Genomic DNA, 26482 nt, shown 5'->3' on the forward strand with positions numbered 1-26482 from the left:
TATTTGGCCAAAAGTCAGAAATTATATTTCTGTTATTATCATAAGTAATATGAGTGTATTGCCCAATAAAGCATTAGTTCCCATCCATAGACCCAAATAAAGCTCCCACTCATCTGCATCTCACATTTTCTATATTTTACTTTTGTATTGTTTCTTTCCTGATACAATAATTTCAATACTTACTGAAACTGCCTCCCAGAACCATCTATTTTTATTCCTTCAGCTCCAAAACCTGTTCTCTGAAATGGACAGCAATAAAAGTATAATAATGAGTGATTACAGAAATTAATATCCCGATCTGAACATGGTACCGTCATCAGAAAACATTACACTCACTTTGGGTTACCATTGATAGTGATATTTGGTTTGTTAGTTGGCTTATTATGCAACACTGCCCCCTAATGTTCAGAGCTTAGACGTGACTGTAATGACTAAATCTAACTCAGTACTCTTCCAATATTCCAGACAGATGTATATATATTTTTTCTTACTATGATGAGAAATAAATCATGCTAATATGGTCCAAATAACTGGTATGAATCTCTAGTGTTTAGGTTGTAGGAGTAGACCTGATTTCCTACCTACTGGTTGGTGATTCCTGCATCCACTATAAAGGATACTCAAGAAACAGATCCTTCAGCACTGGAAGTCCCTCCTAGAGAAGGAACATACACAATTTATGAAATATTTAAGTGTACTTCCAAGGCAAGCTTTTTTTTTCTTTTTCTTTTTTTTTTAAATGTACTATGATGAAACTATTTCTCTTTTTGTACTTGTGCAAAGGGGTTGGAAGTTTTACATTGTTTTTCATCAACTATTCAGTTGTAGTTCAATTTGGAAATCAATTTGACATTTTTGAAGCTATACCTATTGCTGTGTTATGGTAAACTAACAGTAATAGAAATGATTTAGTTACCTCCATTTTATTGTGAATGTCACACTAAAGTATTTTTGTTACATCTAAAATGGGCGTATGAAATAACCATAAATCGGACAACAATTATGAATACAGCCAGAGTTGCAGCTTTAAAAACAAACCGTGATGCATGAACATATTCAATACAAAAGGAGGAAAAACCCTGTGTATTTTAGTGAGTCAGTTTTCTGCATCTCCACCTCTAGCACTGCAAAGTGAAGGTGGTAATTCCTGCTTTCAGCTCTATTATGATGATGAGCTACTAACCCAACATTACTGCAGGGCTCCTCCCATTGACTGGCCCCCAACTTCCATTCTCCTAAAAAAAAAGGAGAGGAAACTCCAATATTATCCTGAATCCATGTTGCAACTTTTCCTACCGCGAAGTAAGTTGTGCTACTTCGTGTTACTTCCAACACTAACTTATCCAATCAGAGCATGCGGTGTAAACTTACCCATATGAACGTAAACAGAGTTAACATCGGAGTTAGGGTGACTTTATCCAGCTTCTTCTGCAGGGAAGGATTGTTTTTAAACGGCTAACTTTAGCTTAGCTTTTCAGATGTTGAAAACAAGCACTCGTGTAAATTCTTTCTTTGTACTATTGTATTTGACTAAAATATAAAACGCTAGCGACCTTTAAGTTTGTTTTTGTCACTATTGTATTTATTATGGAGTTTACTCTGTTACAAACAATGGCGAGCTAACTGTTTCCCTGCTAACAGAGCAGCGCTGTTACTCCGCTGGGTTGAAAATAACAGGTTTAATACGGATTATTGCTTTATATTTAACGTACTTGAAGGAATATATTATAGCGCATACACTTAACATCTTATGTTCACCAAAAAAAATGTGATGGCAGTTTCTTGAGTAACTTCAGACGGGAAATAAATACGAAGATGTCCCATTTTAGAGACTTAAAAATGACTTTTGTCACTTTATTGAAGTGTTGCTGGAAAACGATTTATTTCAGTAATTAAATAACTTTTACGATTTATGAATAAGTATGTGCTTAAAATACACAACTTAATTTGATGTTGTTTCCATCCAAACCAAAAATATTGTTGAAAAATGATACAATTTCCAATATGAATACATTTCGACACCATGAAACCAAGTCGGTAAGTCTACCGTTAAAGCAATGGTATACTCGGTGTGCAGTGGCATATAATACTATAATGTTATTTATTTTATTACTCTGATTTTTATGAAGGATATATGCATTTGCGTCAGATTTTAATTAATTTCTGCAAACCCCAAAGCACTGATATTCCTAGATTTGTAGCTACTTCAAATATTTTAAATGCAATTATTGTGAGCTTTTTACTGACATTTCCAGAAATATATAATATGGTGAACAACTATCTGATTGTATCAGTTGATACTTCTATAGCCATTATGATGAATTAATTTAGTTAAAAAAAATATATTGTCACTCTTATGGGTTTCACTGTAATTATTGTGATAAACAGCTCTCTTTTTTTAAACTGGTTGGGCCTTTCTTTTCTTTTTAAAAAAGCAATCTATTTCTAAAAGTAACTATATAACTTTAGGAAAAGTCATAAATTCTTCTGTTAAGCTATAAATGGATTTTTAACGTGGAAGCTTGAATTAAAGATGACTTTTTCCACAGATGACAAGTACATAACTTTGCTGCACAGAGGAGGAGAGACAAAATGTCTCCCAAAGTCCCTGCCGGCCAAGGCAGAGGGGACTATTCTGCCGTCCAAGTTGCAGTTCGAGTTCGTCCGCTGCTTCCCAAGGAGCTCCTGCACTGCCATGAGAGCTGCATCACCGTGGACCCCGAGCTGAACCGCGTCACACTGGGTCATGATCGCCACTTTGTTTGTGACTTCCTGTTTGAAGAGACTTGCTGTCAGGAGGAGGTTTATTCTGCCTCCGTCCAGCCGCTCATAGATGCGTTCTTTCAAGGTTTCAACGCCACAGTGTTTGCCTATGGCCAGACAGGCTCAGGCAAGACGTACACCATCGGAGAAGCTAATATTAGTAAGTTTTTCTTTTTTCTCTCTTTGTAGTACGTTTCTTTAAAGTATCATAGTACTCTTGCTGTAACTTTTTTCTCATTGCAGTGCTTGAGACCAATAAATGTCCTTCCTTTCTGCATTCGGCTTACAAATTTGATACCACGCAGTTCTGAAAACTTACCTTCATGTTTAGGTTCCTTCAGAGATGAGGAGCAGGGCATCATTCCCAGGGCTGTTGCTGATGTTTTCAAGCTGCTCGATGAAAACGACCTCACAGACTTCTCTGTACGAGTTTCCTATTTGGAGGTCTACAAAGAAGAGTTCAAGGACTTGCTGGAGGTGAAGACAGCCAGCAAGGACATCCATATCCGGGAGGACAAAGGGAACATTGGTATGGTTTTCCTTACTGATTTTTATGGTGCAAAGTAAATACAATGTAGCATTTGCTACTGTAAACCTTATGTCGTGTTACTTTCCAGTGTTGTGTGGCGTAAAAGAGAGCGAAGTAGAGGGTCTTGACGAGGTGCTGAGCTTGCTAGAGTCAGGAAACACAGCCAGACACACCGGAGCGACCCAGATGAACCCAAACTCCAGCAGGTCTCACACCATTTTCACCTTGCATATGGATCAGCGTCGTGGAAGCACTCGACTTTATGCGACCGCTGGAAGCACTGGGCCGCAAGTGTTATCTTCAAAGTTCCACTTTGTGGACTTGGCGGGGTCAGAGCGGATCTTAAGGACTGGTAACACCGGAGAGAGACTGAAAGAAAGCATCCAAATCAACAGCGGCCTTCTGGCTCTGGGTAACGTCATTGGGGCCCTCGGTGACCCAAAGAGGAAAGGCTCTCATATACCATACAGAGACTCTAAAATCACAAGGTATGTCTGTTTAGGTGATTTTTTTCCTCAAGGAAAATGTTCTTACATGACAAGTCTTATGAACTTAATTTTTATTTCAACCAGGATACTAAAAGACTCTCTTGGAGGAAATTCGAAAACACTGATGATTGCCTGCATCAGTCCGTCATCCTCAGACTTCGACGAGAGTCTGAACACACTGAACTATGCAACGAGGGCCAGAAACATTCAAAACCGAGCTACGGTCAACTGCAAGCGGGAACCGGATCGTGTGGAAGGATTGGAGCAGCAGATCAAAGCCCTTCGAAGGGCTCTGGAAAACCGTCAGCGCTCCGAGACACGGATCATTGCTCACGCCGATCCAAACAGGAGACCTAGAGTCGGAGAAGCAGAGATGAGCAGGCTGCAAGCACAAAGCGCTCACTACAGGACTTGTACAGACACCGCCTACAGGTTCAAGCACATCTACTAAAGGAGTTAACCTCAAATTTTGATTAGAAAAGATTTGGTTGTTGGCTCACACTGCAAAAACACAAGATCGTACCAAGTATTTTGGCCTTGGATCTTGTGCAAATATCTTAGTACGCTTGAAGTAAGATAAAACCACCTTAAAAGTAACTTCTCAGAAATATATAGGAGCTTGTATTATGTAAATAATTCCTTAATATTGACTTTGAGATTTTTACATTTAAAACAACATATTTTCCCATGTTGTAAGTGTCAGAAATCTAGCAGTGGAATTAGTACTTTTTCAGAAATGTTAAGCAAGTGCTGTTACTTAAAACAAACTCCTATACCTTGCCGAAAATCTACTTTATATTTGCACTATAATCTTGATAAAAATACCTGGTAAGATTTTTTGTAAGAAACTTTTGTAAGAACTTGCAAAAGTTGAGATCAGAGATGAATTCCTTTGTAGTTTTTCCTACATTGACATGACAGTCGTGGTTTATAAAACTGAACCCGTGAAGGTATTGTTTAATTAAAACTACATGTACATAAAAATAAAATTATAGCTTCTGCCGTTACAGTTCATGCCAAGCAATTTTTAAATCCCTATTGAAGCCAGATGAACAAAAATGTGTAGGAAAGTTAGTTAATTGGTGTCGGTGTTTAGATTTTCTTCTGGTCCACTGATCAGTTTCTATTTGAATCAATTGGTTGTTTTGTCAGGTGTGAAATGTGTCTGTAGTTGTATTGATTTCAGCCCTTTTAGCCATTTGGACGACTTGTATCGATCCGTTCTGTTGGTGTGCAACAGGTTGCTGGGGGAGCTTCAGAGCGAGGGGACTTTAACCGCAGAGCAGAGTCTGAGGGTGAAGGAGTGGCTCTGCTCGGTGGAGGAGGAGCGGAGCGGACTCACAACCGCCTCCGGACCAGACAGCGGCATCGAGAACAGCTCCACCGAGGACAGCGTCGCGTTGAGAAGAGCCAGGCCTTCTATCAGGAATCAGGTCCGTTTCTTTCAGATGGATTTTAGTCACAGATCGCTGACTTATGGGTAATTCACCGATTTGGCTACCAACTCCTCTCACAGGACGCAGAAGCTGTGGAGGAGAGCTGGGACGATGATCAGGACAATGAGAAAGAAGAGAGTGTTGTTCATCTTCAGTCGGAAATCCAACGGCTGGAGAAGGAAAACACTGATTTCTTAGCAGCACTGGAGGACGCTATGGAGCAATACAAGCAGCAGGTTAGATGCACTTTAAATGTGATACTCCTTTTTTTTTTTTTCTATTACAGCAGCATTCACAGAAATAACTAAATTCTCTTCTAACTTGTTCCCCCAAGATGGCGCATGACATTGTATTTACAGGATTTTCTTTTCTTGTTTATCAGAGTGACAAGCTGCAGGAGCAGCAGGACCTGATAACAGAGCTGCAGTACCAGCTGTCCACTCTGGGGCTGATGGGTATGGGCCTCAACTTGAGATTTAGACCACACACCGCCCCCATGGGCTCCATGCAGCATGGGCAGAATGGAAGCACATGTAGACAGGTAACAAACCTTTCCCACTTAGAGAAAATCTTCTATTGTTTGTAATTTGGACGCAAACTTGAACAAAATCATAATTTTTGCAGGTATAGACCAAATCGGATCTCCCACAATATTTAGAAGAGTTTTCTTATCACTCTGTCTGTTTTAATGTGCAAAACTGCAGCTTAAGTGAAGTTGCATTTCCACACTGCACGGTGATGAAGGAATTTTCATTGAGATGGTTTTCATTAAACAACATGAAAGGACATTTAAGCTCCTTTAAGTTTTATTTATGTTGTTGCCAACCCAAATATTGCAAACCAATCCCCCATAATCACCAGATTTATGGCTTTGGAGATAATGCTGATAACCCCAAAAATTAAGAAAATAACTTTTTTTAGTAGGAGTGTTGATCCCGGCGTTCACAAAATGTAATCAAGGCACAAGTTTGTTTTTTTTTTAAAGTTACAGTCCTCAAACTTATGTAGTGCTTCAAATGAATTCATGTTTGGTCTTTAACAATTTTCTGTGTGTATTATTAACAGGTGAGGTTGATGGGTCATATTGGACAGGTTCCTGATCAGGATGGAAAACTTTATGAGGACCAAGAGTTCCCAGGAGGAACAGAAACCTGCAACAGGGAAAAAGAGGCAAATCATCCAAACATCAGCCAGGAGAAATGCAGGTCAGTCTGCTCCAGTGCAGCGTCATCATGTATGAGCAAAGATATTTTATTTTAAAAATTGTATATTTACTTCGGTGTCTTACAGGATAAACTATCGTTTGATTTATGTTAAATTGACATGCTTTTTGTCTTTGATTTGCCACCTCACACTTTGATATTTATATTTCTCCCCTGTATTTTTGTTTTTGACGTTTGTCTGATCGAATGCTTAAATATCAATTTAAAGAGGGAGATTTTACAAGCTGCTTGATCTCTGTGCAACCTTAAATTAGACGTGGAATGAATCCTTTGGTTCTTAAATCTGGTTCAAAATGGTAAACTGATTTTGGGGGATGTTTGCATTGATAATAAAGGTACCAAATTACACAAACTGTTATTTAAAAGATGCTCCATTCCTTGTTTGACCAGATTTTGATCTAGAACTGGTCTAATTTGGTTGCTAAAAACAACTAAGAAGCCCTATATTCTAACAATCATTAGTCATTTTCTGAATTGTCTGATTTCATGACTCTTGAGGCGTGCAATGATGCGAATCAATTTCTTTTCAAGTTCAAAGTTAGAAATTTGAATATGGAAAAAAATGTACTGAAAAATGTGCACTTTAAACTGTTTGTTGCATCAGGCCGGTGAACCTGACCTGGACCAAGCGGGACTTGCTTTCAGGAGGACTGAAGGCTCCCTCTTCTCAGGCTGAGCCTGATCAGCACCCATGTTTAGCCAGAAAAGCATGTAAGTCTAAACCCTGAAAATTAAAGTGATGACATTTCAAAGAGTTTGAACTCTTAGACTTTCTATTTAATTAATTTTCACCTGGAGGGCAAGAGTTTTCAGAGAGTTTTCAGAGAGTTTTCAGAGAGTTTTCAGAGAGTGCTGATACCAGTACAGATTTAATTTTACTCTTGGTTATTTCTGAAAGATATTATCTTTAAATTAATCTCTATTTTGGTTTTAATTATACACCGTCATCAGTGTAGAATAGCATTAGTTTCTGACAGATTACCCACAGATACAGACTACTATAGCATTTCATTGTTTTAACATTTTTCTTCAAGGTTTGCAGGTTTGAATATGATCTATCTCAAAGTTTTGACCCATTTAACTTCACATATATATGCTTTTGAATCTGTGAAGCTAATTCCAGCAGTGGGGAAAGTCTCAGAAGCTTTGAGGGAATATCAGAGTGCGGACTTCTTCAGGCACAGCAGAAGATCAGGGAGCTGTCTGTCACCATCCGCATGAAGGAAGAACTCATCAAAGAACTGGTCAAAACAGGTAGCTGTCCTGCACCTCCTTTGGAGGCCATTCCTTTTATTGTTTATATCAGGTGACTGTCTTTCCTTTAGGGAAGGATGCTCAGGCCCTGAATAAGCAGTACAGCCATAAGATCTCGGCTCTGGAAAGTGAAGCTGTTCAGGCGCGTCAGGAGCTGCAGGAGGCTCAACGTCAGCTGCAGGATCTGGAGAAACAAGAGAGAGAAATCAGCACAACAGACAAGAGCAGAGCGCAGGAATGTCGCAGGAAGATAGCTGCTGCTCAGAGCAGAGTTCAGGTTGACGGATAATCTTCTCGATTTAAAGGACGTGGATTAATGTAGCGCCTAAAGTGAAACCTTAAGCTAGGTTTTAAGCATTGTAATATTTCTGCTCGAATGTTAGGTGCTCAGTCAGCGGCAGAGGGATACGGCTCGCCTGGCCAACCTTCCTGTCCAGAGTGAGCGCCGCGTGTCGGAGCTGGAGAGGAGCGTCCAGTCCATGAAGCAGCAGCAGGAGCAGCTGCAGAGGCGCCTGCGTGAGGAGAGCCAGCAGAAACGCCGGCTGGAGACTGAAATGCAGCGAAGGACTCACAGGGTCAAGGTAAAGCTAAGCCACATGAGTGGAGCACGATCAAAAGTTCTTGTTTTAATAAACAAACTAAGGGTGTATCAGTTTGACTGGGTGGAGAGTGTCAAAAAAATGCCAAAACTTTACTTCTCAATTGTGATGAACAAGCGAGGCAGCAAGTTGTTGTCCTGTACAAAAACTTTCTATGTTTGGTTTTCTGGATTTCCTCCAGCATTTCCTACGTCATGCAAACTGCACCAGGGTTAACTAGCAAGCGAAGCAGGACTAAAGTTTTCAGGTGGACCAGAGTTTGCCTGTTTAGTCTGCATCAGAGTTCAGATGAGATTTCACACCTTTTTGAATGAAGTGGACTATCTCAGAAAGCAAACTATGGTCCATTTAAAGTACACCAAACGCCTATCAGGTGAAATTTTCTAAATACAAAAAAATTGTATGTCACTGTTAAAGAGCTGATACACAGATTATGGTTTCAGTTAAGACATGATTCTTAACAAGATATAAAACAGAAAGCTATAAATACAAAGATTTCAGGCAGCTGGAACAATTACCCTTTTTTCAAGAGCTTTTCCAATCAAAATCAACTCCTTAAAACAATGAAAATAATCTAAAAGGAGGCTATGACAATGAAATAAGGCAAGAAACATTTATTTACTGTGGAATGTCACAGTTTTCCTCTATTTTTGCCCAATAATCTATGATATTTTTGTTGTTACAGGAACTTGAGATAAAGAATGAGCAGCAGCAGAAGATCCTGAGAATAAAGACGGAGGAGATTGCAGCCTTCCAGAAACAGAGACGCAGTGGAAGTAATGGATCTGTGATTTCATTAGAAGAGCAACAGGTGAGACAAAAACTGGCCTAAAGCAACGATTGTAGCTTTAAATAGTGGTGGTTTTCTAATTTTGTGTCTTGACCCTGCGAGGGCAGAAGATTGAGGAGCAAAAGCGTTGGCTGGATGAGGAAATGGAGCGTGTTCTAGATCAGAGGAGAGCGCTGGAGGATCTGGAAGGAGAACTGACGAAACGAGAGGAAATCCTGGCCAAGAAAGAAGCTTTGCTGCAGGAACGCAGCGGCCTGGAGACCAAGAGGCTCCGCTCCAGTCAGGTATCAACAAACACAAACAACTCCAGTTTCGCTCGCGCTGTCGGTTTATAATCAAGATTACTGTGTCAATCTTCTGTCCAGGCCTTGAGTAAGGATTTGGTGACACTTACTGGGCGCATCGAGACATTGGAGCAAGAGCTAAGTGAGAGGAACGGCCTCCTTCGCAGCAGCAGCGCTCAGGACTCCCAGCACATACGACAAGAGATCTCGAACCTGCGGCACGAGAAAGACTCGCTGCTCAAGCAGCGGGTTGAGCTGGACGATAAACTGCGGAAGGGAAACCTGCTCTCACCCGAGGTCAGTTCATCCTTTAAACTCAACCTTTACTGTGAATGAGGCGTATTGAGCAGTCACACAACCGCATTGACGGCATCATCAACCAGCGCTGGAAGTTATTTCACATCATCCTGCTCAGCTGTTTACCGGGTTTGTTTGTCAGGAGGAGCGGATTCTTTTCCAGCTGGACGAGGCGATTGAAGCTTTGGACGCCGCTATTGAATACAAGAATGAGGCCATCACTCAGCGGCAGAGGCAGCTCAGGGCGTCTGCCAGCATGCTCTCCCAGTGGGAAATGAACCTCATGGCCAAGCTCAGCTATCTGTCCGCCTCTGAGACCAGAGCTCTGCTGTGCAAATACTTTGACAAGGTTTGTTAAAACTTCACCATGTTCTTTGCATGATGTACTTTGTCTGTAAGCTGTTAAACTTAATTAATTAATTGTACAAACATGCTCTAATTGAGCAGCTGAACCTACATCTGAAATCTACGACGTAAGCACTCTGAACTATGGCTGCAACTAATGATTAGTTTATTAATCAATTTTTCTGTAGATCTTTCTGGGCATTAATGGGATAAAAATTGACATTCTTTTTTGTTTAACCGCTTAAGCCTTTGTTATGCAATATTTTGAATACACTCAAAAGATCTATTTTGAGTGTATTCACTCAAAATAGAGTGAATACACTTAGCTTTATTTTACATACCGAAACGCTTCTCCGAATCCGTGTTTCGGAGAAGCCAAAACGCTGATTCAAACAATTCGATTTATTATTTTAAATAAGAAATTTATTGCGTTTTATTGTCTAAAATTTAACAACACGCTTTACCGAATGCTTGATCATTTGTTTTGAAGGATGCATCTGCAGCTAAAAAATACTTCTAACATCAACATGTGAAAAGCTCAGCCCTTTCTGTTTAACCTAACATCAATACAGTGCATGGCTGATTTGTTGATTATTTTTATTTTTATATTATTATTATTGACTTGCAGAAGGTTCTTAATAGGAGATTTAATTTTTTTACACAATTTGAAACAGGTGAAGTTAAAACTTTGCCACTTGAGAATTCTGAGTAGAACATTTTTACGAATAAAGTTTTTATGTCTAAATTGCAAAATGTATACATTTTAGTAATTTCTTTTAGCAGTTTTGGCTCTGACTGTTGTTTATTCTGCAGTCTCCTACTAAATGACTTGATGAGTATTTTAATAATCAATTTATCATCATTAATTCGATTAATTGCTTCAGCCCAACTCTGAAGAGTACTGGTGTGGTTGTGTTGAGTAGGTGGTGTCTCTGCGCGAGGAGGAGCGAAAGCTGCAGCTGGCGCTGGCCGAGCTGGAGATGCAGCTGGACGAGCAGCAGCGGCTGGTGCAGTGGCTGGAAAACGCCCTCGACCGCGCACAGTTCGACACGGACCGCCGACTCACGCAGCAGCAGAAGGAACACGAGAGGAGCGTGCAGCTGCTGCTGCAGCAGTGTCGAGGTAAGAGCCTCGACACCCAGGACTACAAAAATGTCATCTGTTAACATCACAAATCCTCCCAAACCACGCTCGCTAAGAGTGAAATTAGAATCACTCCTCTTGCTAAAAAAAATGTTGTTTTTGAAAAACATTTTTAATTTCAAAAACCACTATTGAGGTGCAAAGCCTGCAAAATAAAGAAATAACTCAAATAGAACCTGTCTGATATGAAGTAGGCAAAAAGGTTGCAAAAACTTACACATCACTCCCCAATCTAAAGACAATTCAAGCACAGATTAGGAATAAAGTCACTGACATCTGTCACTCAGGAAAAAGTGTGTTTCTGCAAAAAAGACAAGTCTCTTCTCGAACTGATAAAATAGCACTTCAGAACCTCATGCTGACAGTCAAACATGGTGGTGGCAGTGTGATGGTCTGGGACTTTGTTGCTGCTACCGAACCTGAATGACTGTAAAGAGTTTAACCAGGAATTCATTTCTCTACTTGCACAAAAATGTCCTGCCATCAGATCCTGACTGTGGAGATTGAGCACATGTGAGTCAATCAACAGCACAATAATTTAAAGTTCACCTCTGAAGCACTAAACGAAGTGAGATTTTAGTTCGGCCTTTGTTAAATGGAATAGAGGTGCTGCAGCATAATTTTAAACCACCAATTTATCCTCCAAAGTTTGACTGAAATAAAGCATTTCTACAAAGCAGAGTGGACCAAAGTTTCTCCTCGATGATGTGAAAGTTTCCTTATCAGTGATCAGAAATGCCTGATGGACGTTGTTGCCACCAAGCATTGCATAGCCATGCATTATATTTTGGAAAATTGCTTGTTCTTACTGGGCGAGGTTGGTTTTAATAGCTTTCCCTTAATAAATAAAATCATCATTTTAAAACTTATAAAAATGTAAGGAAGCAAATCCAGTTTTGCCATTTTGGAAGTACATTTGAAATTTAAAGGTGAAACTAGAAATGTATTTACTGAAGTCTGTATGCTATGGTGTTGTAGGTAATGACTATAAACCCGTATGTTTGTCCTCTGGTTGTAAAGAACAAATGGACGAAGGCCTAGCAGGACGGCGGCGGCAGTACGAAGGACAGATCCATAATCTTACCAAGGAACTCAACCACTACAGGACAACAAATCTGGAGCTTAGCAACAAACTGCGAGATGTCTTTGGTTCAGTCAGTCAGCCTAAAGAGCTTCCCAAAGGTAAAGTCTAAATATCAGGAACACAATATGACACTGGTCTAAATGAAGGATTGTTACTTTGGATAGAAACACTTAACATGTTTCTCAGTACATTTCACAAAAGCAGATTACTGGTGAAGCACCATTTCCTGCCTCCATTTCCAATATAAACAATCATCAGCTTCTCAGTTTATTATGCAAACATTGAAGACAGTTTATAGGTCCATACAATGTTGGAAATGAAAGTATTTTTAGGACAAATCACTTTGGTTGTGATCTTAGATTAGCTGTTTGCTTTGGCCTCTGCAAATAGCCAATCTGGATTTACAGGTTGTCACTGCTAATCTTTTAACTATCTTTGAATTTTCTCTGTAACCAGATGAAGATAACTGCTCCAAATAAGCAGACTTTTAGCCCACGGTCCTCATTACATGTGATGATTTTCTGCACCTCCTAACACTTTAGCTTTGTGCTGTCTGTCACTCTTAGCCTCTGACGCCAAACCTACAAACCTGGGCAGCCGAAGCCCTGAGGACGGCGCTGGAGGCAGAGGGGCAGGACATCCTGACAAACCCAGCAGGTCCAGGGAGGAAATGAGAGAACTGGTGAACACCCCTCTTCCGTCCACGTGGAGGCGCTCTTCTCTCCCATCAGAGGAGCCTGCTGTCATGGAGGAACTGTGGGTTCAAGCAGCCGGAGACTCTCCTGTTAACCGGGTAGTTCAGACGGGGATTGGGTCCTGGGGGCCGCAGGCCTCCCTGCCTGCTGTTAAATCCCGCAGAGAGTCTCGTCGCTCCAGCCTCAACTACGCACAACAGCCACCAAACAACGTTTTGATTGATGTACGGAAGAATCCTGTATGAGTGGAACTGAATCCACAGTGAAACTTTCCCTTTTGGTGGCTGAATTATGTTAAATTTGCTATTCTGTGTTATTTGTTTGTTTTGTTTTTTATCCAGTTTTGTATTATGTCTTCAAAGGAAATTCCACAGATTTTTCTGCAAAGCACTTTTTCTTAAAATAAAATTGTTCTCATGCTGATGTTAAGTCTATGTACTTACCATGTTTATAGTTTTCTGACTTTCTTTTTAACGTTGTAGTATTTTTTTATATAAAAAATAGATTGACTGAACACATCTTGGGCTCGCCTTATATTTCTTACAGATTTTTATAAAATTAATATAGACATATACAGTGGATATGAAAAGTCTCCAAATTTCTGTTAAGATGCCAGGTTGTTATAGCAGAAAAAAATTGTAGAGAATAAATCATTTTACAACTTTGTGTGACATTTATCCTGCACCAAAACAATTTTATTAAGATCATTTTAATTGTCTCTGGTATTTAGAGGTTTCAGCCAGACCTGGACGCCTTTTTTTAAACAATTATTGATTACTTTCATTAATATTTTTCAAAGCATTTTTCAGTCAGATTGTTCTTATTTGTACAATTGTAACATCTTCAAACTACGACTTCAGCTAAAAGGATGCAAATTTCAGGAAAATCTTTCTAATACAGCTGAATTTTATTCACTGAAAATGTAATTATTTTTAATTAGGTTGATGTGAAATTAAGAAGATTGAACAATGAAAGTGAGTCAAAAGGTAATTCAGTTGTTTCAGTGTCTTCTTTTTGTTGTCATTTTGTTAATGTGAAATAAGACGTATAATAATTGTACGTAACAGAATAGCGTACGGTGAGAATACCATTTCGTGCCAGACTAAACACTAGAGGGCAGCATAACAGTGCTGAACAGTTATACGTCTTTGTTTTACTATTGTTCACACAGGATTCCCAGTTTTCTCTTTATATGTATATATATATATATATATATATATATATATATATATATATATATATTTATATATATATATATATATATATATATATATATCAAAACAGATAGTATTTTAAAGCTTAAAGCGAAGATTGAAGATAGAGATGTTATTTTAGCCAATCTATTTCATCTATGAAACTTTTTTACACATTTTGTTACAACCTTATTAAAAATAAAATTAATATCATCAAAAAATCAGACATCGTTCTATGACGACGTGGAAAACAATTTAGACATTTCTGGGGGCTAATTTAAGGAATACATTTAGGAATAATTATTGTTGAAATAATCTTCCCTGAAAGTATTTTGCATAGGCAAGCAGACAGACTGATTCAATATAATTGACTCTAATGTACACACAAATGCAGAAAACATGAAAACACGCATCTCTGTAGTACCGCTAGGTGGCGACATATTCTGGGTATGTTGTGGTCCAATTTGGCGAACATCATCATCTTGTGGTTGCGTTAAGACCAACGTGTTCATGGAGACGCCTTTCATTACCTGCAGAAGCATTGATACACGAATCGTCAAATTAATGGATGTTGGCTATTTGATTTCAACCAAATATTCATTTAGTTATGTCTGGAAAAAAGAGGATCTGATTCTTTTGCGTGAATCTGTTTTTCGCTCATCGTTTAATTGGTTCACTTGCATGTGACCATACACGTTAAAATTATATTCCTTATTCCCCGCCAACGAAGCTCCAAAACACGCGCCGACTCACCGAAGAGCTCCATTCCCATTGGTTATCTTCAACCTACCGACTGCGTGGCGTCAGCAAAGGGAGGAGGAAGTGTTAAGAGGAGAAAAGGCAGCAGGGAGGTGAGAGGGGACCACTGTGAGACTGTCAGGGGGGCACATCTCAGCCTCAGGACCGGAGACCGAAGCGCGCGTTTGGACACGGGGCGGATGAAAAGGTTCGCCATCCGCACGGAGCATCCCGCGTCTCTGACGGAAACCAGATCCTCCTGATGTGGTTACAGAAGCGGGAAGATTTCTCACCCACAGCCTCATCATGCAGCCGTGCCGCAGATGATGAGAGAAAGAGAGAGGGGGGAGATTATCGATCTGATCCACGCCGGGACTCACCTGTCTGTCAAAGCAGGTGTGGACAGAAAGACTGGAGGCTAAAGAAGCGCCCTGTGGATGTTTTTATCTCCTGGATGCAAAGGACGCTTCGGCAAACCCTGAAAAGTGAGCCATTTGGATTATGTGGTGTCTATTATTATTCCCCTACGTTTAAATTTACGTAGACATGTCTTTTACTCCCAGATGTATCAATTTGAATGATGTTTAATATGTATCGCCTACTTAATGATGTGAACATTTTCCATTTTTATTTTGGATCTGATATTTGAGTTTCGGTGTGTCCTGTTTAACAAAGACAACGTTGGACAATTCAAAGAAACCCAGCAGGCCTTTTGTGTTTTATTACTCTCTCTCTCAATAACGCTAACTTCGCACCAAGAGTCTGGCAATTATAAACGCCACTTAATTTAAGCAAAGACAACACTTATAATGTGGCCTGTTGCGGAAATTTATGTTATAGAAAGATTGGCAGAAATTTCTTTATTTGCTGATGTTTGTCAGTGTTTTTACTCAGCTATGCAAAGAAAGTGACGCAGCCGTTGTTAGTGCATCTATTCTCCAATTAAAACATCTGACGTCAGACGCTCTGACCTAAAGAAGCGTCAGATCATCATGAGGTTAATTTGAGTTTACGTTTTTAATCTAAAGATGTGCAGGGGAATGACTGTGCATTAAAGCTGATGAATATTTTTAAGGGTGAAAAGTTCATGATTCTACAAACCAATACGGCCTTGTGTTGAAATGTCATTATTGGTTAAATCAATGGGAGCAATAATTAGAAATGCTTTTTTTTTTTACATCTTTGTGAAGAGGAATTGAAACAGGATTAAATGATGGAATTCAACTTTAATGTGGACGATCTGAGATTTTATTTCAACAGTTTAGCAGCACAAAAAAATAAATCCAGCCTCTACAAGTTTTGTTCTGTTTCTGAAACTGAGATTTTCACCAATAATTTTAGTGCTTCTGTATTTTAATTAACTAATAGGCTCAAACCTGCAGTAACGTTTTTTCATTCTGTGATTTTCCCAGGAAGCCTCAGTTTTTCCAGTTTGCTGCTCTGACGAATGAAGGAGCCTGTTTCTGTCTTTGGTTATCTAGCTGTATGAGTGTAAACTCTCCATCATAAAGCTAGATAACCGAAAGCAGGAATGACCTCCAAAGCTTCGGACCCTCACCTCATGTGAGAGGAACCCTGGAAAAAGGAAGAAGCTTCACATGATGTGTTCAGGTAGGTCTTAATTTGTAGTATCCATAAATAAATGAGTGATTATTTGTGTACGTGTGTGGAGAAAAGCATAGTATATTTGTATGTATAATTTTCTCTTCTTTTGTCAAAATAAAAAGTTGTAAGTGAAACCAATTGGAAATGAAAACCCTTTTCTCTTTCTTGATTATTGAAGGATTACACAACAAACTAGCTGGAAAGCCCTTCATTTTTTTCAACCTGAATGGTTAAAGCAACCTATTCCTGACAAAACAAAACAAAGAAAATTAATTAAACCCCTAAAGAATCCCTCCTTAACACACATCAAGTTTTATATACATATATTCTGTGAGAGGTCAGCCTCCATTGCTGTGAGGAATGATCCAGGTTGCATGTTTCTGACTCATTCTGACCTCACTGCTATCTTTAAAATCATTGTGCTGCATTAGACCAAAGATGAATGTTTTTGGTTCATGATGGTTATTTTAATATTAAAGCCTGATGAGCTTTCTCCCTCGGTGAAATCTTCCTCACCAGGGACTTTAGCTTTCCACTAATTATTCGAGTCACATTTCTGGGGCCTCTGAAAGGCCACTCTGTGAGTCACTGCAGAGCTGAACAAAAACTGACAAAGCTGGTATTTTGATGTGACATTTTGATCATGTGATTCATCCCTGTGGTTTTCCCTCTCAAACGGTTCACAGCGATTTTATACTGTTAATGGCTGATAAATTAGATGATTCTATTAAAAGCTGCATATCATCAGTACAAATTAATGTTGTTCTAAATGATTATTAAGAAAATATAGATAAATGACTGCAGTGTATGGCTGCAATGTGACATAATGTGAAAAAGCTCAAAGAAAATATACATGCAAGGCATTGATGTCTGCAACTTCCATAGAAGTCCCATGAAAGAAAGAAATTATTATATTATTGCCTATATCTTTGTTGTTGTGTTTTTAAAGTTCAAAGACTATTGGCCTCTTAACAAAACTCATATAAATTGGTTTTAAAAATAGATTAAAGATGCAGATAATTGTTAAGTGTATAAAAATAAATCACAAATGAGACTCGAGTGTTCCTTTCCTGAATATTTTTCAAACGATTCAAATCTAGTTTAAATTGCACTGCTTACTTTTTGCATCTCATTAACGACTGTAAATTTATTTTTGAAACACAAAACAAGAATAACTGAAATAAAGAGAGGACAAGATGCAATATTATTATTTCTGCACTGCTTCTTCTAGTAAATTAACTGTCTTTGTTATTTTCAGGTTCTTTTGTTTTATTTGTTTTGCTTGTTTTTTAGTTATTTAGCCTATTTGAGATTTTATTGGAAGAAGAATGGAGGTGAAAATATTTTTTTTATTATTTTACACAATCGTTTTGAAAGTTGCAAAGAAAGGAAACGAGTCTACTGCAGAAAATGCTTTTGTTAAAAGTACATAACAATTTAACAATAAAGAAAAATGGATTTCTTTAATTGTCCCGTATTTAAATTTCCACTGATCAGATCTTTAAAAACGTCTTACTCTATTTTCTTTAATTATAAACGTTTAGTTTTGACAGATTTTTCCATATTCATATTTATTTTTATTTGGGTTTTTTCCCCCCTTGTAAATAAATGTGAGAATAAAAAAAAAAAAAAAAAAAGAAACATGCAGCGCGGGAAAGCGTTTCCAACCCAGGGCCTTAAAGCCTGGGATCAAGTCAATAAAGTACGGCAGGATCCTGCAAAGTGAGTGCTGTTAACGAAGAAGTGTTATACATCATTCTGCTTTGGAAACTGTAAACTGGAGATATTGGAGCAGTCTGGAGGCGGAGATCCTGGCCGGAGATCAGCCCGACTATCTGACGCAGATCCGTGGGTTTCTCCTACAAATCCCACCATGAGGGAGAGAACACTGCCAAAAAAAAAACCCCGGGAGTGAAAGACAACGGTGTAAAATAAAGGAAACAAACTCCAGCCGATAATGAAAAGGAGGCAGACAAGCTGGGCTCATTAACATAATTGCATAGAAACTGGGAGCAGGCCTGTTTAAAGGCGCAGCGGCGGCGGCTCGCTGCATCACCAATCACACAGCTTCATGCTTTAAAGCTTTACACTCAAATTCACTGCGATGCCTGATTTTTATTTATTTTTTTAGTCTTCCTAGCAATGATTTTACTTTTTTTTCTATCGTGATTCAAACATAGCTCGTTTTAGCTGCTTGGAAACATAATGGGGGGACTGTTCCTTTATTAGGCAGCAGGCTCTAATTAGCCATGCAGCCTGGGGGTGGGCTTAGAGCGAAGCTGCTAATGAGCGATGCACACATACCTGCCTCTTAATGTAGTATTTAGTTTCTTACAGTGTAGATCTTTGTCATCAAAATTTATTCTAACGTCATGCTTGTAATTGTTTGTAGATTTATCAAATCCTAAACCACAGGGTTTTTAAAGAGAATAAAACGCCCTAAACGCCTTACATGCACCTGCAGCTTCGACTGAGTTTGTGTTCTGGGTCGGTGTTTGGTGCTGCAGCTGCAGGAGACCTGTTGGCCTGTTGGTAAACACACTGTCCAGGGCCCACATTACAATTCTGAGCCTGGCTTCTCGCCACAATGGCTGCTTTTGTGAAAGGAGCACTTGACAAAGGTCTGCCACTTCTCCTTGCGTGTGAGTGTGTGTGTCTGTATGTGTGTGAGAGAGAGAGAGGCTGGTGTACACAGGTGGGAACCTCAGTGCAGACCAGACAGCAGATGCTTGCAGTAGAACAGCAGCAATCACAGCAGTTCCTGGAAAGTTGTTCCTTTGTGTTCCTGCAACTGCCTCTGTGTGTGTGTGTGTCTGTGTGCGTGTCTGTGTGTGTGTGTGTACGCATATGAGGTGTGTGTGTTTGTGAATGTGAAGAAATGTGGTGTGTTATAGCAAAGCTACCAAAGCAGAATGTGTTCAGATTATGTGGAAAAAAGGCACCTTCCTTAATGTCTTGGTTTAATTCTTACATAAAGGTTTCTCAGTACTGATAAAGAAAACTTGTTCAGTATTATGTTGGTGTAAATTCTCTTTTGCAGATAGCTTTAATTCAAGAGTTTAGTAGCCTTTTAAAAAAGACTTTCTTTTTTAAAAAAAAAAAAAAAAGATAATGTAATGATTCCACGGCAGGATAGTTGTGGTCCAAATATCAGTACAGGAACCTCACGGAGTGAAGAGTCTTCTCTCAGGCAGGACTCTTCAGCTTCATTCCCCTTTTTTCCAAAAAACACGGCAGCTGTGATCCCATCTTAGTCTGGGGATAAACATGATTATCCTGCTATGGCTTGTTCTTGGCTTTGTAGCAGCGACAGGGGACCTTTCAGAGCGCCAGTTTTCCCATGGTTGAGTGGGTCTGATCAGCTAAACCCCTCGTGTGGACCAGTCGCAAAATATGAGCTTTAAACCAGAGCAAACAAGCAGACAATGCTGCAACTGTAGAGACATGCAGCTATTAAGCTGCAGCTTCTCAAAGCATTTATCTCTAAAGATCATGCTGATTTGATATTGCTCATAATATTGCACGCATGATTTTTGAGAATGATATATTTCTCATGTTAACAAAAAGTATTTAACTTTTGAAATAGTTTTAATAGCTACCAAATTCCTTTCTGTTCTTGTTCTTCATAAAGAAAACACAAGCTTGGCATAGAAGTTATGAATTTAAGAGGATGGAGGCCAAACTTAAGAAATAAGTTCACTTACAACTTTATTTGACGGGTTGTGAATAAGACTGTCATGACACCGTTATAAACATGAGTAAGTCTTTATGAATATTTATGACTGTTGTCATAAAGTGTCATTTGGTAAATCATGATACTTTTAATACAAAGTTGACATTATTCAAAATGTCTTTGTTATGACAACTTGACATTAACCAAGAAATCATGATCTGACATAAATTTGTTATAAAAGTGTTACTGATTAAACTTAAAAAATATGCAGCTTTATGTTATCAAAGCTAAAGTTTAATCAGTAATACTTTTATAACAAATTTTAGTTAGCGGAGTAAAAATGCCTTTATTGAGTTAAAAACAAATTAAAGTTTTCGAATTTTATGCTATTTGCATCAAAGCCAAAGTTGTGCAAAAATAAAATATAAATATTTTATTTATATTTTAAATAAAATATTATTTTATTTATTTTATTTATTCTGTCTTCACTGTTCCTGTAGTGGTTGACTGGAGTTATAACTGCAGCTTTTGTCCAGAAATTATTTTCTTTGTAAAAAAAATAACATCCAGAGTTACATAAACTTTGTCAGATTAAACTAACCAAACTAAAAACAGTTCCTCATTCACGAATTAAAAACAAGAATTCAAATTAACAACATTAAAACCGAGTCATTTGGAGCAAAATTTTCCCAGGAGTGAATTTCCATCTCAACCCGCCGGTCGCTCATTATGACAGTCAAGTTCAAGTTCAGAGGGGCAGAAACGTCTCGACTCTTGAGACTCTGCCGTCGCTCCACCCCAACGCTCCCCTCCTTCTGCGCTCTGCGATGACTCCGTGGCGTTACCATGACACAGAGGCTGTGGTGTTGTTATGGCAGCGGGCTGGACGGCCCGGCTATGCGCTGGTGAAAAGGACGGCCTGTCAGAGAGACCAAGAGAGACTCGGGACCCCCACCCCATCACAGCCCAACAGCTGGGCGCAGTCCCCCACCTCCTCTTAGAGCTACCCACCCTCAGGCTTTTCAAACAGCACCCAGACCCTGGGAACAACTAAACATTTCACATTCATCATTCTCTCTCTCTCTCTCTCTCACACACACACACACATGCACACACATCTCAACCTGCTCCTAAATCAACTATTTGTCCCTAAAATCCAGCCCCTAATGTAATGTCACACTTCACCTTCAGCCATAACACTCCCACACATTGAAATCCTCTTTGTCTTTTCTTTCTACCCACCTGCGCTCTGTAAGAAATATTTCAAATTCGAAACACATAAAATTGGAACAAGGCTGATATTTGAGTCCTTCTACTAACTCACTCTGCGTGTGTGTGTGGGTGTGTGTGTGTGTGTGTGTGTGTTTGTGGAAGCAAAAAAGATTTAGTTGAGGTCTCATTCAAGTTTGAGCTTGAAAGGCTGAGCATTTGCATAAACTGCATGCTGTCTGAGGGTCTGGGTGCGTGTGTGTACGTGTGTGTGTGTGTGCATGTGTGTGTGTGTGTGTGTAGGCGCGTGTGTGTGTCTGAGAAAAGATATGAGAGAACATGAAGAAAAAGGGGGGACAGCAGAATCCTGCCTTGTGAATCTGAAGAAGAAAGAGGAGGTTTGAATAACAGAGAGGGTGAAAATTGGTAGAGAAAGAGACTTACCATGTCCCCCCAATGGGATTAAAATGTCCTGGACCCTTTTTTTTTACGTATAATTTGGTGAATCTGGCAGCAGCATGGCTGTGGGGCCGGGGTGGCCCAGGGCTCATATGAACTGACAGGAGTTATGCGTAAACTATGCAACTTTCGTTTGCGTCATCTAACTTATTCGCTGCACGCTGGCAAGCGACGATTATTCCTACCAAGTTAGATAATTTGCACTAAGAGTTTTTCTCCTTCTTTTTTTCTGTAGCTAAAACAACGATGAGCCTCAATCCAGCCATGCTTCAGAATGAGAGGATGAGCACATCTTCCAGCAGCATGCTGGGACCTGGCAGCTCGTCTGAAGATGGACACATGGAGCTGAACTCAGACCGAACAGTTCAAACAGTCAGATAAAGACACAAAGATGTAACGATGCTTGTAAAGATAGTTAGGTAAATTATTTCATATGAAAAGTGATAATGCAGGTTATTAGATTAGCCTGGAAATGTCTTAAAATCATTTTCGATAGAAGAAAATATGCCTGTTTAGCCTCAACTTAAATAATTCTTATATCTAAATGGTGTTAACAGATGCAATATCCTTTTTTTATTTTTTCAAAACAAAATGCTGAAAAGTGCATTATTTTAATGTAAGCTGTTCAATTATCCATGTCTTCAATAAAACAGACTAAAGTGTAAGAGTGTAGGTGTGATTATTCCTGGTTTTACAGGCATCATGAAGCTGGTTTGCGTCAGCACCTTGGACAGAGGCAGACAGAAAAGTGTTGCGGGTTTTGAGGCAAAGAGTTAAAATTCTGAACAACAGAGCAAGAAATGACGGATCCTTCATGCCGAAGTGTGTAAAGGCATTTGTTACATCACTGGGATGATTCACGTATAAAAATCGAATGTAACAAGAGTCAAAAAGGGTTCATTTAGTTATTACAGACTTCATATCATCACATCTGCACTGGTAAGAAAAAAAAAACCTCATTTCACCAATAAATGTAACTAGGAAGAAGATCTGTGACAGCTCGGGTGTTAGTCTTTAACATGGCGCTGCTTAAAGTTCAGACACAATTATTATCCAGCTGCTGGTCAGAAGGTCTTGACCTTTTGGTCTGCTGGGACACAAGTTGACCTGAGACAAGCCAAGACACGTGCGCTTCATGCAGAGAGACTCATCTTATTCAAGCGACTGTTAAAAGTGAAAATATTAACAAATTGAAAGAAAACAGTCAAACCTTAAAGCAAGAGAGGCAACTTTTTAATAGCGTTTTGAGGGTTTTCTCCATAATTTAGGAGTAACAATTTGATCTGCAATTGTTTTTTTTGTTTTTTTTTTTTGTTTGATTCAGGTTTGCTACACGGTTTAATCCACTGGCTTTATTTTAGATTTTTTTCTCAGTATGATTAGAATTAGAGATCACATACCGCTTTGGTGTATAGAGTATAGTCTGCATCTGTCCAGCTGAGATTCTCACTCTGTGCAGACAAAGATGTTCTTGTTAGTTCATGAAGTATGTGAGGAGTCAGGATATTTACCATGTGGCAGAATAGCGGTTAACTAATTGCACTAAATTTAACAATGTTGTGCGTGTCTAATGTGTCACTCTGAAAGCAGGAAGTGAGACGTTACAGGGAAGTCGCTCATGAATGACGAGCAGGCCGCTTCAGAGCCGGCTTGTGTCTGTGGCCGGCTGCGGAGGGTTGTCCGGTCATTTATATCTTCCAACTGAATGAGCTTTACGTCTTGTTCTCTGCGTTTGCATGAGAATAGAATCAGGTCCTGTGAACTTCCCCAACCTATTGACCCAGCTCCCTGGACATGAATAGTGCTGCTTTGAGGCTCCCCAGCCTCTCAAACAGGCTTTAACCATGCTTTAAGTCCCAATCATGGTAATTTAATATATCTTGAGCCTCTGGCTGTTGGGCGGGAGCCCCTCCACAGTTTGTTTTAGGCATTTACTGCTTCTCACCTCATCATCCAGTCTCATCGCTTAATTCAAGAGGTTGCTGCAGTACTCTGGCAGCTCACATACTTGGACAGGATATGCATGTATTTTGTTCCCCAATAGACTTTTTATATTGAAAAAGAAGGGGGACCTATTGAGGGTAAAAGATCTGAAAAGAATCAAGAAACCGATCAACTCATGGTAACAGACTTGTTGCATTTCAGCGTATTTTTTAGTACTTTGGAAATCCAAAAACATTTGTAAGGACAGAACACATATGTACCGAAGAGAGTCGGACAAAGTGTCAGCTTTATGTTAAGGACAAAATGTTTTTGTTTGGATTTTCATTGATGAAAGTGGAAATATTGAAGTTGTTACAGGAGGAAAATGTATGGAGGTAAATCTGTGCCAGTGGCATAAGTAAAGATAAAAAGCTCATATTGTATTGCTATAGTATAATCTAACACTAAAGAAAATGTCAAAACCCCAACTTTGAATTTGAGAGTATTATTTCTGTAAAGGAAAAATCTCTCATTAAGAAATAATTGTTCACTACAATATCAGAAATTTGACTCGCAAACCTATAAAGAGAATCTGTCTGCTGCAGTGTTTTCAGTTTATATCACCTTTGGGAAAATGTTTTTTTTTTTTTTTTAATCAACATTCTGTTATTTATTTATTTTAGACAAGACGTTACATTATAATCTTCTTAGTAATACACTTTGGTATTTTTATTGGCATCCTGGAAGTGAAATCCTCCTTATAATTGCTGACCATCTTTTTGCATGTTTCTACTCGTATTTTGATGAGCTCTATGTCTTTGAGAAAAAAAATGTCTTTAACCTTCAGATTCTGTGTCAGGCTGAAGCTCAACTCTTCTTGGGCCATCCACCTTGTTGGCACGTCAGGACACACATGTTGGTCAAAGCAAAAGATTACTTTAAGCTAAATCTGCAAGGGGTGTGAAACATTTTGTATGAAGAAATAACAAGAACTTTTGCTCACTTATATTTTTTAGACATCTGTAAGAAATATTGGGACATAAAATCAGTACACCAAACGACTACTACCAGAACCCAGTACCAATAAAATAAACTAGTAGATATTTTAAATTAAAAAAAGAGGTCCTGCAAATGTTTTACAGTTAAATTTTTTACATGTGATGTGTCTCTGAACACATCTTTCACGAAGAGAAAGGGTGATGCACTCATATATTTATTCAATGCAGGCTCATAAATACAACTTTTTGCAGCCATCTAATAAGGATTCAATAGAGCAAATTACTGAATCTAGCTATTCCACTTTCCTCCATGTGTGACCAGAGGTCTCTTTAAAAACCTCAAGCGTAGGAATAATTTAAATGGGTTTACGAGCGTAAAGACGTCAAGAAGAAGAAGAAGGTGAAGACAGCCGTCTGTGTTAATAGCAGGACTTTTAAATATAATACTGGAAACTGAGGCTTTAAACACTTAATAAAACTGTGAATATATCATTTGTAAATCTGAAGAACATGACAAAAATGTTACTACTCTAATTGCAGAATTGTTTTTCTATAATTTTGAGCAATAGAAAAGGTTTTTTATTATTATTATTATTATTATTATTATTATTATTATTATTATTATTATTATTATTATTATTATTATTATTATTATTATTATTATTATTATTATTATTATTATCTTTAGAGAAAAAAGAGAGTTGGTAGAAATGTAATATTGCTGCTGCAGCACCCCCTGCTGGGGAAATGTTGCGATGTGTTGCATCATTCACAATCCCCTTAAAGCTGTTTTAATACCTTCCTCTGCAGAAGCAAATATGTAAACAATGAATGTTATTTTCTAGATTTGGAAAGTAGACAGTAAAAGTGACAGAAAAGGAACAAGTTTTTGGGTTACTTCCCCGTTAAAGCCTGTGATTTCAATGTGGACAAACATACCTGCTCAAATTTGAATTCATTTTTTGACTCTTCAAACAATTGACAGAAACCTCTTAAGAAATAGTGCATAATGATGCACCAATCAAATTTGGTAGTTTTGTCAAGTCCAATTGTAGATTTTTCTAAAGTTTCAAAAAGCTTGATTCTGATTTTAAATTTTCTTTGAGAACGATAAATATTTATTCTTGTATTCCCACTATTAATGCTCATTAGTTATTGGGAGAAATGGTACCCACATTGCTTCATGTGGGTAAGGAAGTTTCCCTGCAAAACAGGATTTAAGTAATATTGGAAATCAAAGTTTCTATTTATGGCAGTTTTTAATACATGTGATAAATTCAGCCTTCTTGTTATCTGTTGTTAAGTCTAACTCTTCCTCAAGTAGCAGGATGAATGAATAAAGAACAGGTTTTCATGAAAAAGACAAATACCATACTGATTCAGTTTTCTTCCTTCAGTGATAACTTCCACACCAAGGTGTGTCGATGTTCCTGCAAACTAGCCAGGCTTGGATATGATGCCTTAACTGGGAGGAAAAATAGCAGATTTTTTATTTTCCAACTGGTCGGTCTCTAGTCAGGGCCAGCAGCCTGGCCACCAGACAACCTGACACAAAACTAAAAATAGAAAAACAATTTCAATTTTATGTCATCTATGCAGCTAAATAGTTTTAGATGTTTTATTAAGAACAACACTTCATGATAGATAGCCTGGCTCAAACATATTGTCATGTTTAAATTCTTCTCTTCACCCAATGAAAGCCATGTTGAAAACAAGCTGATGTATCAAAGATGCTGAGAATCAAAGGTTTATTC

General features: G+C 38.6%; 1 protein-coding gene and 1 long non-coding RNA gene across 3 annotated transcripts; both read left to right on the plus strand.

Annotated features, from left to right (window-relative positions):
• Positions 1 to 1193: 1193 nt before the first annotated feature.
• On the plus strand, positions 1194 to 13607 carry kif7 (kinesin family member 7). Of its 2 annotated transcripts, none has more exons than XM_044137770.1 (20): positions 1194 to 1302; positions 2550 to 2923; positions 3095 to 3292; positions 3381 to 3780; positions 3865 to 4212; positions 5021 to 5213; positions 5297 to 5452; positions 5599 to 5757; positions 6282 to 6421; positions 7044 to 7150; positions 7553 to 7693; positions 7765 to 7970; positions 8077 to 8274; positions 8978 to 9103; positions 9190 to 9366; positions 9448 to 9663; positions 9806 to 10012; positions 10932 to 11130; positions 12172 to 12333; positions 12802 to 13607. In XM_044137770.1, exons 2-20 carry the CDS (start codon positions 2593 to 2595, stop codon positions 13173 to 13175), a joined length of 4038 nt encoding a protein of 1345 aa, XP_043993705.1. In that variant the 5' UTR covers positions 1194 to 1302; positions 2550 to 2592; the 3' UTR covers positions 13176 to 13607. The 2 variants fall into 2 exon arrangements, with proteins under 2 accessions (XP_043993705.1, XP_043993712.1); XM_044137777.1 differs by lacking the exon at positions 1194 to 1302 and adding an exon at positions 1927 to 2037.
• Positions 13608 to 15114: 1507 nt separating this feature from the next.
• LOC122843200 lies at positions 15115 to 22452 on the plus strand. The gene is made up of 3 exons (XR_006372678.1): positions 15115 to 15346; positions 16274 to 16472; positions 22043 to 22452. It is a non-coding gene; the product is annotated as an uncharacterized LOC122843200 (long non-coding RNA).
• Positions 22453 to 26482: the final 4030 nt, after the last annotated feature.

This window comes from Gambusia affinis, linkage group LG02, assembly GCF_019740435.1.
Source record: "Gambusia affinis linkage group LG02, SWU_Gaff_1.0, whole genome shotgun sequence".
Lineage (NCBI taxonomy): Eukaryota > Metazoa > Chordata > Actinopteri > Cyprinodontiformes > Poeciliidae > Gambusia > Gambusia affinis.